The following is a 15646-nucleotide window of genomic DNA, read 5'->3' on the forward strand; positions in this document are numbered from 1 at the left end:
ACTTCATCTGGATCTCTGGGCAAATCCTCATCATTCTGGTCATTGTAGTCAATTCCAGCACAGCCAATTCTCTCAGGCACTGGATACCTCTCTCCACTGTGTTCCACTTAACTGGGTGACATGTGACATCTTCCTTGAAGGGGTACCTTTCCTTTACACCTGACAGGAGTCTCCTCCAAAGGCTGAGGGCTTGTGTCTGTTTCCCTGCTGCCTTATCAATGCCTCCTTCTCTGGACAGAGATCCCAGTTGCTTGGCCTCCTTCCCCTCAAGTTCCACACTGCCAGGCCCACTGGTCCAGCATCGGAGCAGCCAGGTGAGAAGCTGCTCACCAGGCAGAGGGATGAAATCCTTTCATATGTCACAGCTCACTCGGGGACAGGGATCGGGTGACCACCTCTGGCTCTTCCTCCTGTTCTCATGATGGCCCCAGTTCATCAGCATCCCTCACTACGGTGACTGATTTCTTTGTGTATTTCTTCTTCTGTATTGGGGCAACTGATACAGGCACAGGATAGTTCTGCAGGTCAGCTGCAGCATCTGCTGGACTGCTTTCAGGCTCAGAGACCACCTCTTCCCTCCCGAAGGCACTGAATAGTGCTGAGGAGCACTCAGTAGGTGTGGGCAAGGCCCTTAACACATTGCCACGATTTGCATTTCTCGGGGACTGCCAGGCTGACAACACACCTTTTGTAATTGCTTTATCAGGACTCTGCACTTGTTCAAGGGTGAAATTCCAGAACATTGGGGGTGACGACTGGCCTGGGCGTGTGCCTATACTCTCCCACACATCCTGCCACTTGTAACTATCCAGCCTTGGAGCAGATCTCTGAGTGATGTTCTTAAGAGATGAATTGTGTAACCCTAAACAAAACTTGGCAAACATTTAAAACACATAGCACCGAGAACATGCGGGCCTGGATGGTCCACAGATAGCCAAAATTCTCAAAAGTTGAGAGAGTCTCCGCCCCAGTCTCACCCACAGATTGGGTGAGATCACTGAAAAATGACAAGGCCACATGCACATACCCCTTTAACCTCCTAGCCAGTGACACAATCATATGATAAGCTGTCAGCATCCAGTAACACACGACGAGAGCCCTGACCCATTTCCCAGAGGTGGCAAACATCAGAGGGAACACACACAGGACATAAGGAGTAACACAAGGACAACCATGCAAGCAAACTGGCTAACATTGTGAACAGGCATTATTTAACTAATACCAAAAAGGGAAAAGGTTGTATAACACTGTTTTAACACACTTTGGTCAGATTCTCTCATTATCTCAACCCTTTGTGCCCCACACTGGGCGCCAAAAAGACTGTGGTGGTTTAGCCCCAAGCGGGAGCCGGGTACCACATGGCCGCTTGCTCACCCCCCAACCCCTGGGAGGGAGAAAAATACAAAACCCCATGGGTTGAGATAAGGAGAATTTAATACAACACAGAAGGAACAGAAAACAGCAGCAGTAACAATAGTTGCCAGGTTGATCAGGCATCTTGACTGTTCAGTTTACTGCTTGCTCACTTTTTCTTTTATTACACTTGATCTTAGGGATTAATATGCTATACTTCTTTCTGAAAGTTTACAAGAATGATCTATCATCAGAATTCACTGGCTTCAGAAAACTCCTGGAGACACCCAAAATGAAAGCATAGTGTTATTTAGGTATATTATTCTTAGAATATTAAACACTCTGAGGATGTCAGAATTAATGATTTAAATTCTATAAAGTGAAAAAAAACCCAAGACTCCTTCAGGGAACTCTTTCAATTCTGACCCATGAAATAAATCTTGCAGAGCAGGATGAAAAGACAATCTTTTAAATATTTTGTCTTCTGCTCTCTAATATCTGAACACTTCAACCAAGGAAAGAAACTATTAACTATCAGTAGAAAAATGAAACCACAAAATATTGATTTAATTATAAGCAACAGAGCACAATACTTACTTGCAATCATGTCCTTTGTGACAGACCCTTGCACATTCTGTGCAACAACAAAGAGATTCCAACAGGCCACATGTTCGGCATTCAAATATATCCTAAAAAAAAAAAAAAAAAATTACCAAAACCATTATGCATTGCTTTCTCCCTATAGCACTTGCAATCTCACAGCATTTCAGGCTGCAGTAAAACTGCTCTTGTTCAAACTGATGCCCTCTTTTAGAAGTAAGTCAATTCTAGAAAAGTGAAACTTTGTTAGAATATTCAGTGGTTTCAAAGAGCTGTTTCCATCAACATTTTTGCCAAAGCTAGCCACTGGGTAAAAGCCACACCCATAAACAGCCATATTCTGACCAACACAGACAGCTTTGAGAGTACAAAGCAATTAAGGGAAAGCAATAATTATACCAGACTTAAAAGTCACAATAGTTAAAAAAATGCTACTTTAATAATTTAAAATTAAATTAGTAGAATAACACAATATATGTTTGAAGCACATTACTTAAAAAGGAAAGAAATAAAAAAACACCCTTACTTGGTTAATATGTTCTGCACCAGTCCATGTAAAACTGCATGTATCGTTACAACACAAAACATACAAAGGAGAGTCATCTGGATTTGTACCAGAAGGACAAACCATTCCCATGAACACATCATCTTCTTTTTCACTGGATGTTGCTTCAGCTAAAAGAACAACACAGAGCCGGTTAAAACACAATCCCCCCAAAATAACAAAACCTCACCAATAGAACCCATACTTGACAGATGTTTGCCATTACAAAACACCATGCAGAATTAGAAGTTTGAATAAAGTCTCTGTCATAGTTTAAGAAAGCTTTTTCCAATTCAAAGAAGGAAATTCCAGGCGATACCTTTGTGCTACTGAAAAGCAGTGCCTTAATCCACTGATGTTTGTAAAGCAATGAAATGCTAAAAAGACTAAAGAATATAAAAGCAAAAGTATTCATATAAATCTATTATCAGATACACACTACAAGAGAGGACGATAGTCCATAATAGCAAGATTTCCAAAACATGCAACAATAAACAGCTTCTTGGAAAGAGGTGTTCACCACCATCACCAGTTGTTCAAGTGCATATAATTTCACGCAAAAAAAGCACTGTTAATAACAAATATGCACATATACCAAACTTTAGAAGGAAACTACATGCTTATAATTACTGAAACTGGTGTACCTTTAGCAATTTTCTGTGCAGTTTCTAGAATTGTAATTGCAGCAGGATACGCCCGGCCGCTAACTGCTGACATAAACGGTGTCATGCCTCTTGCATCCCTAGGGAAAAAAACAAGAGACAAGTTAAAACACACTGAAATTTTTTGTTTTAACAGGAGAGGTAGGAAACAAATATATGAAAACTTAGCACAGAAAATCTTGTGCAAACAAAAAACACCACAGAGTGAGTAAGCACTCTTACTTGTTTTACCCCTGTGAAATAGGCCTAACTTTAAGGGATGGCAAGACACAAATACAGCTGATCGATCGATTTCCATTGTAAGGCACTTTTAAATAACCGTTTTAAGGGTCTTCTATGTAATAAATTTCAGGTCATGTAACATTACAAAAGAACAGTGAGAATTCACATGAAAATCCTTACTTAGCTGACAGTAATTCTCGAAGGTAAGGTTGTAGAACAACACTGTCACACAGTAATTTCAGTATGAAATGAGCATTTGCCTTCCTATCCTTTGATTCCACTACAGATGGTTCAGTAGAAGGACCTGTAATAAGAAAAATAAAATTGCAGAGTAAAAATTTTTCCTTAAAAAAATGACTACCTATTAAAAGCAAATAATTCAATGCTTCACAGGGTGAATAATCAGTAGCTTGACTACTCCATGGTTTGCCAGTTTCAGCAACATCTCACTGAAGTACTGTAAATTTCAGTTCCAAATTACATTCTGGAATACAGACAGTAATCCCAATTTCATTAAGATTAGCACATTTTTATATATTTGTCATTCACCAGGTAAAAAAAAAAATCTTTACATAAACCACAGCATGGTGCTTCATTTACTTTCTGCACAGTTGTGAAATTCTGCTTCAATCCCATCTTCATCTGATAATAAGCATTTTTATCTGCAGAAAGTCTGTGCAAGCAAAGACAGCTTTTGAAATAATTTTCCTTCTAAAGCATAATTAGATAAGCAGTATGTCCTCACCTGGTATTGTGGAGGTGCTAGGTCCTTGGCCGGTGCCAGTCGCTGCTGTGGTAAGAGATCCCACAGCGGGGGCCAGGATAAAATCAATGTCACCATCTTTCAGTAAACAGAACAGCAGGATGTATATCAATACATAAAAACATCCCTAACAACATGCTCTTTCTGCAATGTCTAACATACTGCAGGTTTTCTGTATTTAATTGGTACTCTTCCCTACAGGCAGCCGTAGTCCTAGGTTAGCAATGTAACCAACATTACAAAACAGGCTTCACAGAAGTCTGACTCCAGCATTAGAAAGACACATACTGGATTTAAAAACTGCTGTTAAGTCTTCAGTAAACTCTTAAAGCTACAGCAATGGCCTCTTGCTACCTCAGTGACATTAATTATTTTAGTCTCATGCTGAAATCTGTGTGAATCGCTTTAAAAGCCATCAGTTCCTTCAGTAAATCTCTCATTCTACAGTCTAACGTGATACATGAGGAGGACTTACCTGGATCCATTGCAGGAGGATCTGGAACCCAGCTGGGAGGAGCTATTGGTGGGGAAACTGGGTCCTGGTGGTCACTTGATGAAGCACCAGCTTCATGTCTGCCCAATCCAGCAGCTCTCAAGGACCTTCTCATCATCTCCCTCAGTCTCAAACTGAATACAAAAACAAGGTAAAAATACTATCTTGGTTTCATTTATTTTTAGAAAAGGTTAAAGCAGGATTTCAAACTGAAAATGGAAAGCAAACTCTTATCTCTATTTTTGTTCAGCATGAAGATGAGTGAAGAGGTAGTTTTTATTGCTGTATTGCCCTCTTTTTTTTTTTGCAAAAGAACTTAACAGCCTCGGAAAAAGAGACAGCAACATACCAAGACAGATATGAAGGCAGAATCCATCCCTAGCCACCACAGCACTGCCTCTTGCATGGAGCAGCAGCTGATGGGCATTATTAACACTATCTGGCATTCGTTTTACCACAAACACTGCCAGGTTTGTTAAATTTGTACAAGGATTTTGTTCTTGTTGCTGCTGTTGTTTTAAGATCTAACTTAAAGAAGAGGCCAATGAAAGAATAAAAATGGGGCTTCAATATAATTTTTTTTACCCCTGAAAGGAGTTGTTTCTTTGAAGTTATTTAACATGAAAGTACTATGGTCAGTAAACAATTTCAAGAAACTCCGTATCATCTTAGTAGAGGAAAAGGTGCTAGAAAGAAGGTAGAAGCCAAAGAAACCACTGTGATACAAACAAATATGTACAAACATAAAGGTGCTTTTGTTTGGTTGGGTTTTTTTAAATGCAATTCCTCTTAAGAGTAATGTCTCCTAGAGAACCTGGGAGGGAAGCTTCAACCTTTACCCTTATCTCCCATATCATAAAGATCACAGTAATGAGGATTGTGGCTTGGGAAGGATATAGACATCATTTCACATCAGTTGCTTTGACTACAGAGTTAAGTAAAAAAAATATTGTACTATGCCCTCATCCAGAGTGCTCTGAACTGACCAGCACTCGGTACACATACTATCAAATTGCCTTGACATTAGCACGAGCCAGTTACCATCATGGAAAGAGAAATAACATACACTTCATCAGAAATTAGGATTCTGTCAGGGCCAGAAACCTATGCTTTAGAGTCACCTCAATACAAAGAACTTCCACTATAATAATGAATGCTTAGGATAAAAAGAATCAACTTAAGTTCTTCCCTAGTGGTGTCATGTTGATCTCAGTATTATTCTTCTGCATAAGTGACCACCTCCCTCAGAAATTCTTTTGAAAGAACAAGCTTGGCCTCTATTATAGGACATACGGAATACTTAATTCTCCTTGGTAAAGAACACTAGAACTTATCCTCAAATTCCATTTGCCCACAAGGAAGAGGATTTCCACTTTACAATCGAGGATACAACGTTCCAACCTCAGAAAACAGAAATTACTTTAGAAGTAGCCCACACTTAGTTCTCACACCAGAAAAGGCTTCAAAAAACCAGCAGAGCTCTAGCTTAGCAGATTAAATTAAATCTGACATTAAACTAGCAACATGCCCATTCTTAAACTAGACTGAAGGGAAGAATTATTAAGAGACTGGTAACTTGGAAATTAGCATACAGAAAACAAGGAGAAAGCATTAGTCAGTTTACCTTCTGCTGCTTGATGATCCTGCCCGATTTCCTGGACCATTACTTGACACAACAGAGATGGCATTTGCAATAGCTTCCACCGCCGAGAGCCTTTCAGCAAATGTGTTCCTTTCAGAGCGCTCTGCTTCTGAAGAATAAAGAAAAAAATCTTAGTGCCAAAATTTCACTTGGAAAAATTATAGGGAAGGTGCATAAAGTATGAAACATCACTAGTCATAAAACATTCCCTGCATTAGTTTTTTTAGGGACAGAATAGGTTCATACAGAAATTTTTGTTTTGGATGAGCTTAACCGTGGTTCTGACTGGGTTTTGTTTCTAAAATGCCAGCAAGGAAGGAAATTCAAGGCACTCAAATTCCAGAACAAACTTCCAGTTTCACTATCAAGAGATGAGGACCTATCGCACAGCTGCTAGACACTTGCCCAGTCAAGGCTCCAAAGTATTGAAAACCAAAACACAGAACCACAAAAAAACCCACTACACAATGATCAGCTACGAACAACACCACAAAGCTGTGGGCTCGCAATATACACGTTCTACTCATGAGCACGCTTAGGAAAACTGTGTTGCAAGTATAATTAGGCAGCATAACCAGTTCACATCAGAAGGAAAGAGCATCTCTTTTAACACCTAAAACTCTAAGCATCACAACACCCAAAGGTCCTAGTCATAACAGGGACCAAACTGTGCCAAATGCTATACAGAATATAAAAAAACTGCCCAGTTGCAGTTACTGTGCAACTTGAAGCAGACACCTGAATCAAAGATCTACTGTAGATTTATTTAGCTGCAAGCTAAATATGTAAATAAAGCAGTACACAGTCAGCCCTACAAGGTTTGCAGAGTAACATTCATTGCTTCTTTAAAAGCTACTGACAATTAAACATGGCATAACCACTGCGTAGCAAATTATGAATCACTGCAGTCATGGATCCAAAAAGAACCGGAAAAGAAGCCACTTTGAGCATGACACAGACCAGAAGGGTGATTTGCCCTTTAACACGGTGAATGATTATTTTTTGTACAAACCATCGTAGGCATATTTCTGAAAAAAGACAAAAAAATCCTTAAAGTGACTCTTACTGTTCTTCCAGGACACATCTCAAGGTTGCTACGGCTAGTGCTTGATTTTTGCTTAAAGACTTTTCAAACTGACAGTCACCATCCTCTGCACACATTTTCACCACTGACAGTACTAACACCTGGATAATTCCTTTTTTTCAAACAAGATTGTACTATTAATACCTTTTAGTTCATAGAATAAGGTAACTTAATGGTGTTTGTCGGCTTTTATACTATGTTTATTCTTTAGATCTTTCTACTCATCACTTCCTGAAGCAGCAAAGATCTTAGGCTTTATTTGTTCTCACATATGTGCAGGTTTCTTAGACAAAAAAAAAAATCACTTATTACCCACAGCACGCCACTATCAAGCGCTTAGCAGAAGTGCCCCTAGCTTTCATACAAGCTGACCTGTAGCTGTAAATTAATTACTATTGTATTTGTGTTGTACTCCTTTCTAATATCAACTTGTGAACCATCACACAGTACACCTCTGGAGCCCTCACGGAGCTCTTGAGAGTGATCCCTCAAGCAATAGACAGCAACAGAACCATTCTCTGCAGTAGAGAGATTCCACCTACCCTTGGTCCCACAGTAAACTAACTGAATTTTCACTGTTCCACCTATGAAGTTAGCATTCCTTTTTTGAAGGCCCACCAATTGTAAAGTCCTGGCTCTAAGGGTAATTTGCTGTTGTTCTGTAATCTGTCTCAATTCTCTAGAAAAAAAATCAGTTTGTAGGTGTTCAGTGAAGCTCATATGCTTTGGACACGTCTTTAGGACCTGTCTTTTCCAAGATCCTTTCTATTGGAAAGCCTGAGGAGACACCAAAATCACAGAAACACAGAGCAGTCTTCCCCTCCCAGCTTTGCTGGTCTGGAGCCACTCTTCCTGCAATTCATTTATCCAGTACTGTAGGAGCTATGGCAAAACTAGGCACAGGATCCTTGAACGAAAAATACTTATCCCTGCCCACAATGTTCCCTTTCCAGCACTTATGGAGAAATCTATATGAAGAAGAGTGAAGAATATCAGGCAGATACTAGCTGGGAAGACACAGTATGTTCTGTAATTGTTAAGGAAGATCCTACCCGAGGTCTGGAATTGAAACTTTTACTGCTAAATCAAACTTTGACAGTTTAACAGCTGGCTGCATAATTTACAGACAGTAACATTAACAACACTGCCCTTCAGATGATGCACAGAAAATAAGCTTGTCCTAATATCCATCACTAACAGTTACAGTGGAAGGTGAATGGGATTTGAAGCTAAAGATATGAATCCTCTTTTAAAACAATTTTTGTGAGGGGAAAGAGAGAGGCAGAGGGATGTTAAAAGTCCATCAGGTTCACGTTTTTCATTTTTCAGCAAGTTACATTACACCCAAATGAAGTTACTGAAAAAATGTCAAGGTTGCAAAGACAAGCACTCAAATTAGTAGAAGTCAGATTAAGATTGCCCATGCATCCTTATTCCAGCTTCCTTGTGTGCTTATAGTAAAACAATCTTCAGTTACACAGTTGGGGTTTGTTTGGTTTGGGTAGGTTTTTTGGATTGTTTTTTTTTGTCCCACCCCAGCCCGCAACAAGACCCCTGCCTCAATCAGTGCACAGGATGGACGACAACTACAGATGAAGGGGTTGTACAATGAGCAAGATGTTTACACTTTGTTTGCTGCAACAGCTGGAAAGCGTGTAGTAAGGCAGCAACAGCTTGGCAAGGAGAGGGGGAAATCTTGTGTTTAATATCACTGAACATCACTTTGGAGAACTGGAACCTACCTCCACCACATCTTAACAACACACAGAATTTTGGGAAACAAGCTTTTACAGATGATCAGGATACATTTTACTCATTTCTAGTACCTAACTCACAGAACTAATTATTCACAGAACAACTAAAACTACTCTTAATCCAGCTCTAGAATAAAGTGTTTTGAAATGACGTGTACTTGAAAAAAAAAATAACGAAATCAGGCTCTAGGTTTCTCAAACAGAACCCTCAAAAATAGTTAATAGCTTTGAATACAGAAAAACATCAAGCTATAACACCTTCAAGAGATGAGAAAGCTGCAGCATTACCCCCATTTCATAAATAGGGGCATGAGGAACAATTAAGGTCTATAAATGACTAAAATTCAACGACAGTACCATACAAAAATCCCACAAGGAAGTTAATTCATTATTCAGTGCAGGGTTTGTATGGTGTGCAATAAGTAAGGAATGGGGCCACACACTGAATGATGAGGATAAAAAGAAATATTGAATAGCTACCCATTCGGTGAGCACCGTCCATCTTGTGCACTGAATGAGGTAGTCCTGTGGAAAAAATAGTATGACGGTGTAATTAAAGACCATTTCACAATGCATACCCATGCATAGCACATGGATAAACTTTATTCTGGCATTTCCTAAATTTTGAGTGCTTGACTTAGCAACCTTGTTCTGTTAACGTACTTTTTACATAACAGTATTTAATAAAATTTTTAAATGGTGTCAGTAACCGGCACTAACAGGAAGTAGTTCTTTCATATTTCTTAACAGATTTCAACTGCAATTAGCATTTCTTATTTGAGGCATTAACATATAGTATAGCACTTGAAAACTATTAAATACCATTTCTCTTAAAAGTTTACTAGGGATATAGTGGTGATACAAGGGATATAAAGGTGTAAAAATAGTTGTTTCCATCTAAAATTTAACACGTGGATGTGAAAAGTGTCTTTTATAATCAATAAAACCAGCTTAGTATTTGTAGCTATTCAAATCTTATAAATCCATACAAGAGTAATAAAAATGCTGTCTCAGCACCTTTCAAAGATTAGGACACATTCTAGGTGTTAAATTTTAAGATACCCATATATGAAGCATGCAGCCTTTACTTCAAAGGCTGTTGAAAATGCATTAAAAACTCATTTTTAAAGTATTTTCATGACATTGTTGAGCTCACCCTCTTCCTCTTTTGTTTCTTTGTTGCTGGTTGGAAAGCACACAGACACACAAGCATGCAGAATATTGCGGTTTCCATCACATCTATGGCCGAGGAAGGTCTGCAGCACTTGTGGATTCTGATCCAAGACAACTGCTTGTTCAAGATTCATCAGGTATTGTCTGCAAGCCTCATAGTCACATCGGAGAATGTGCTGCATTAAAGTTTGTTTCTGCACTCAAAAGAATAAAATATTTTAAAAATTTAAAATACAAAAGGCAAATATACAAGTTTCTTAAATACTTCTAGTCTACCATTTCTTAAATTAATAGAAAGGTCTAAATCTAGGACATTGGCTAGACAAGTGCAGGAACTGTTAAGAATACACATCACCTCCGTTACAGCATGTTAAAACGAGAACAGTGTGCATTCAGGCACAGACAAGTTAAAGGAAAGGAGAGGCTTAAGCAGTAGAAGATAACAGGCTCACAAAAGTATGCCTTTGGCTTGCCAGCTAGGTTCTTTAGATTATTTCTATTTCATGGCTCCTTGTAACATGGGAAAAGGTGTCCCAACTGAAATAACGACGGTGCCCACATTAATCAGCTCTTACGTACCTGCTTTAAACAAGCAACATCACACTGAGAAGTGAACAAATAGGAGCTGCTGGAGGTCTGGGAGGCTCACCTAGTATGCAACAAGCTTTTCCACAGTGATGGAGTACTCCACTGTGAAATCAACCTGAGTCTAACAGGTACTCCAATACCTCCTGGGGGCAGCAGAGCACACAGCTGATCTAACTACACCAAATCACTGACAGGTTTATACATAAAGCATGATATTTAAATTCAGAGCAGAACTACTCATACAGCACCACAGATGACTACAGAACTCTACAGGTGATTAAAGTGAAAAAAAAAATGATGTTCAGAATTTCCTAATGCTCAGAGTACAAGATAAAAAAAAAAAAAAAAAAGGGAAAAAGTACTGTGTTCGGAAGAAAACAAGTTGTTGGGTCCCTCAGAAAAAGTGCACACCCATAAAACAAATAAATTTGTATACTGGTAATATACATAAAAACATAACAGTTTTAAAGTAATGTCTTAAAAAAAAATTACTAGTTAAAAGCCTGACATAGAAGCCATGCAACCCCAAAATGGATTTTTCACTTTACTACGTAAACTTCTTTGTAGTTTCATGTTTCCAAGATAATTTCAACAGAAGATTCATTTCTTTGAAAAAGTGAAAACAGTATCTAAACATGAAGCTGCTTTAAGCATAGCTTTATAAAAGCAAGATAAAAAAAAGCACGTAATTCTGTAGTAAAGAAAACACTTTACCTCAACAGCCATAATGATAATAGCAGCTTTCTTTTTGATGGTCGAGTTGGCAGGAAGATTTGTTAAGGAATGAACACCCATTCCAAGACTACTAATAGGTGGAAGATCAAGCCAGTCAGGGTCTCTTATCCCACCCATACAATCTTTTGCCATCGGATAGATTGTACCATTTCCATCTCTAAGAATAATAGGAGATTCCTACATTTGGGAAAAAAGTTTTATACTTCAGTCTCCAAAATTTACAAATAAGCTTCGCAAAAGGTCCAGCTCTGCTTGACCGCCAATGACAACAGTTTACCAAAAATTCTCATTTAAGTCACTGTCTGCCATTGTTACAAATGGCACAGCATTATCATGATCAAGATTCCCCTTTCTAAAATGCCCAAAATCTGCTTAACGTAATAAATGCTATTAAAAGTATCTCCTTTATGATACACGCTCATTATGAAACATTAACAATAAAACATAGTACCTATACTTTTAGCTTACTTAAATGCTTCAAAGGAAGCTGAACACATTAAAATGAAACATTCAAATTCAGCTCTTTCACCCCAAAAAAAAAAATGTTTCCTTAAACTATACTAAACAAAGTATATCACATTTGCAGAAGTTTTTCCACAACACAGAATTTTTTTTATTGGTTTTAGTGGTTTTTTTTCTCAGCCCTCCTCACAGAGGCCTGCACAGTGTAATAAACCTGTATAAAATAAGTTACTTAACACTGGATAGTATAAAAAGTTGCACTAAACCTCAGTAAATCACTTTTCGTATCAAATACAGGGAGTTTTTGATAACATTTCCATTTTTCCTCAAGAGTGGATTTTCATCTCACCCAATTCCAAAATACAGACAGATAACAAGTTAACACTAACAAAGAAGCTACTCTGTCAATTTTTCTTTCCGCCCCCTTCTTTACTCTTTTACTTTTTATTCAAGGTAAAATTTGGATAAGATTATTGAAAGTGCTTAAATACTTATTGCTATTCCCTCTCACACTTTCAAAATCTTAATGGTAGCAGCAAGTCTTTCCTGTTTGAAGAACTACTTCTTTGCCAATCTTTGGAAGATCCTGATAGAAGTCTGTATCATCCCTTTCAAAGATGATGCAAGTGAAGTGCAGTGAAATGACTGATATGCAAAACCACAAACCTGTCCAGCTGTAAATATAGCAACACTTCTCTCATTCTGACCCAGGAATGCAATGCTGCTGGTAGGAAAATTATTTTCCTGTTCAGCCTTTCCTGTGGCAAGGTCAAATATGCAGTATCGAACCCAGTTCCCAGTTTTCAGAACAGCATGCACTCCTTCAAAGATACACAAAGAGAAAAGTGAATGTCTTTTACTGATAGCATCCAGTAGAGAGAAAAAAACAACAACAAAAAAAAAAAAAAAAAAAAAAAAAAAAAAAAAAAAAAAAAAAAAAAAAAACACAACACCACAAAACCAAACACAGAACCCTAACTTAAGCACTTTTAAGCAATTACTAATATCAACGGACACAACTGCTTATGTTAGTTCGGTAGTCATCATTTTCTACTAGGAGGAGAGACAGGTAGTAAAGGATCCAACAGAGTATCTTACAGGGTAAGTCCTACTTGCCTTTTGAATCTACATTTACGGCTAGGATCTCTGTTTTTTCAGGAATACACAGCTTTTTAGGCGTCCTTTGAAAACAGTCAGGAACTTTTGGAGTTCCACCAGTTTTTACAACCTGAAAACACATGTAAAATTTTAAGATGCAATTAAACACACCATGCTGACATTTTCAAAAGACTGTTTTCTCAGAGTTTCACAAAGATGTACCTGCAGTTCGTCTATCCTGAGCAGCCTACAGTCTTGGAGAAGAGAAGAAGGATCAGGATCAGAGTTAGAACTGCTCTGACAGCTTGCATTACTGGAGGTGCCTGGAAATTTCACAGCAACATAAGCACCATCCACTTTTAGCACCTACAAGCAGAATACATTACAGTTTTACCAAAAGCTTTGAACAAACTATTCAGGTTGATCTGCTTAAAAATAAACAAGACCTTATAAGGAAAACAAAAAAAGTTTACGATAATCAGTGATACAGCTCTACAGCTCTTAAGTCATTAGCCTTGTTGTTTTGCTAGAATTACTGAAATGTTAAAAACTTCTGATTTCTTAACAACTTCACAGGCATCCTGAATCAGATCAAGGTTGCTCCATTTCCACACCCTGTGTCCAATGGGAACCAACACCAACTGACTAGAGAAGCTACCACTGGTATTTCCCTGGTATCTTTCCAGCTTTCACCTACATGAAACAGCAGGACAACTTCATGTTTAATAGCCTGGATAGACTCTTCTCTTACTAATTTGTCCAGTCACTTCTAGAAATAAACACTATTCTTGTGACAATGAGTTCCAAACATTAGCTAATAATACAACAAAAAGCATCTACACAGAGCTTCTTATTTAAGTGCCCATTAGCTTTTGTACTGCAAGAAACAGATCACTTTTTTTTACCCCCACCTACGAATTTTTAAAGCCTCTGCTGTAGAGTCTTAGGGCTCACCCCTCAAGATGACTGTGCATAATGGAAAAAAGAAGTGTTGGTTTATGAGTCTATTACTTGCTCCTTACACTCAAAGTTCTCCACTCTGTCCCTTAGGACTGAAGGATACAGGCAAGTCTATCCATCTGTCCCCTTCCCTGATCCATAGGAAATGGAAGTATTCAACCTCACGGCTATTCAACTGACACAGTCAGTTCTGAGACTGTAAACCTCTCTAAATTAGAGTTGCTGCCATGTGTATCTAATGAGAACTGCCAAATAGGTTTCCTTGATACAGAAGCATCTTAAGCTATCACCAAATGCATGGCCCCCTGAGTTTCCAGTTGAGACCACAACTTTCTCAAAAGGAGAACAAAGTTAGGAGAGGAGTGGTGGGAAGGACAATGTTTTGAGCAGAAATAAGGTCTCTGTATGCTCTCAGGCTTGATCAAAATTTGATATAAGCAACTGTCAGTCTTGATTAAGCCCTAATTTCTCAATAGTTTCTACAAAAAAAAAAGTTCTTATGAGGCAATATTAAAGATCTAGATGTAATCAACTTCATCTAAACTGTCCCCGATGATAAAAACCATTTCTCAAATTTTCAGGACATTGTAGTCCATAAAAATCCACACATTTCCACGTTTTCTCCCAATTTCTCTAGCTAGGTGCAGCCTATCAAGCATGTTAGAGAAAAGGACATACTGAAAAATATGAAAGCATTAGCAAATTTTTTTTTTGTAATGAAGATTATTATGGATAGAGTCAAAGCAGTTGCTCCCCATATGCTGAAACTTCACTCTAGTAGCAGAGTTCCTAGTTCTAGTAGTAGAACATCACAGATGGCTGTAAGAATACTACCATAACATTCCAAGCTTCACTCCTAATCAAAAGATTAATAAAGAATAATATAGACTATATAAAGACATTTCTACAGAGATATGCAAGATAACACTCTAGACAAAAATAAGGATTCAGTCAAAAGAATTTTGTCAAGGTATGTTGAGATGTTTTAAAGGTAATCTGACTAACTTGTAAGCCTGAAAGCACATGCCAATAGAACCACAGCTTCTAGTCTGACATGTAGATTTTATTTTATTTTTTTTTTTAAATGACTAAATGTTCTACAAAAACTTTGTAAATTTGGGTTGCTTCTGAAAACTGAAGATTCTAAATGGTCAACCTCTAGCAGAGCATATGAAATCTTGTTTATGAAGTTTCAAATTTATAATTGGGAGAGTAGAGGGAAGAAACATGTTAAGAAGCAGTCTCCAAATATTTAACATATCGTATCTCCATAACAAAAAGTTTTCTTCAGCATGCTTTCTAGCTGCTGTCAGTGTCATCACTTTTCACTTAAATCACTTTTCATGTGTTCAAAGAAATGCTTTATAAAGTTTGTTTTTAAATTGCTGGAACTTTATGGTGACTCAGAGTCCATGTACCAAATCTTCCATTCCCCATTTTCTGGTTCAGTAAGAAAATCATGTTATCGCTACTGGAAAATACATTTATTAAGATTTTGCTGAAAAGAAATTCA

At 38.0% G+C, this 15646-nt stretch overlaps 1 protein-coding gene across 1 annotated transcript in view; it reads right to left on the reverse strand.

Annotated features, from left to right (window-relative positions):
* Positions 1-1946: 1946 nt before the first annotated feature.
* Positions 1947-15646, reverse strand: part of LOC103774693 (E3 ubiquitin-protein ligase UBR5-like) — a 29865-nt gene continuing 16165 nt past the window's right edge. Inside the window, exons 10-22 of the mRNA XM_008942115.1 lie at positions 13396-13539; positions 13192-13303; positions 12742-12896; positions 11593-11790; positions 10274-10484; positions 9598-9642; positions 6262-6388; positions 4620-4771; positions 4127-4222; positions 3562-3685; positions 3142-3239; positions 2480-2628; positions 1947-2042 (exon numbers count right to left, since the gene is read on the reverse strand). Of these exons, the coding sequence (XP_008940363.1) occupies positions 1947-2042; positions 2480-2628; positions 3142-3239; positions 3562-3685; positions 4127-4222; positions 4620-4771; positions 6262-6388; positions 9598-9642; positions 10274-10484; positions 11593-11790; positions 12742-12896; positions 13192-13303; positions 13396-13539 (1707 nt within the window). The remainder of the gene's footprint in view (positions 2043-2479; positions 2629-3141; positions 3240-3561; positions 3686-4126; positions 4223-4619; positions 4772-6261; positions 6389-9597; positions 9643-10273; positions 10485-11592; positions 11791-12741; positions 12897-13191; positions 13304-13395; positions 13540-15646) is intronic.

Source organism: Merops nubicus, unplaced genomic scaffold (assembly GCF_000691845.1).
Source record: "Merops nubicus isolate BGI_N331 unplaced genomic scaffold, ASM69184v1 scaffold3946, whole genome shotgun sequence".
Lineage (NCBI taxonomy): Eukaryota > Metazoa > Chordata > Aves > Coraciiformes > Meropidae > Merops > Merops nubicus.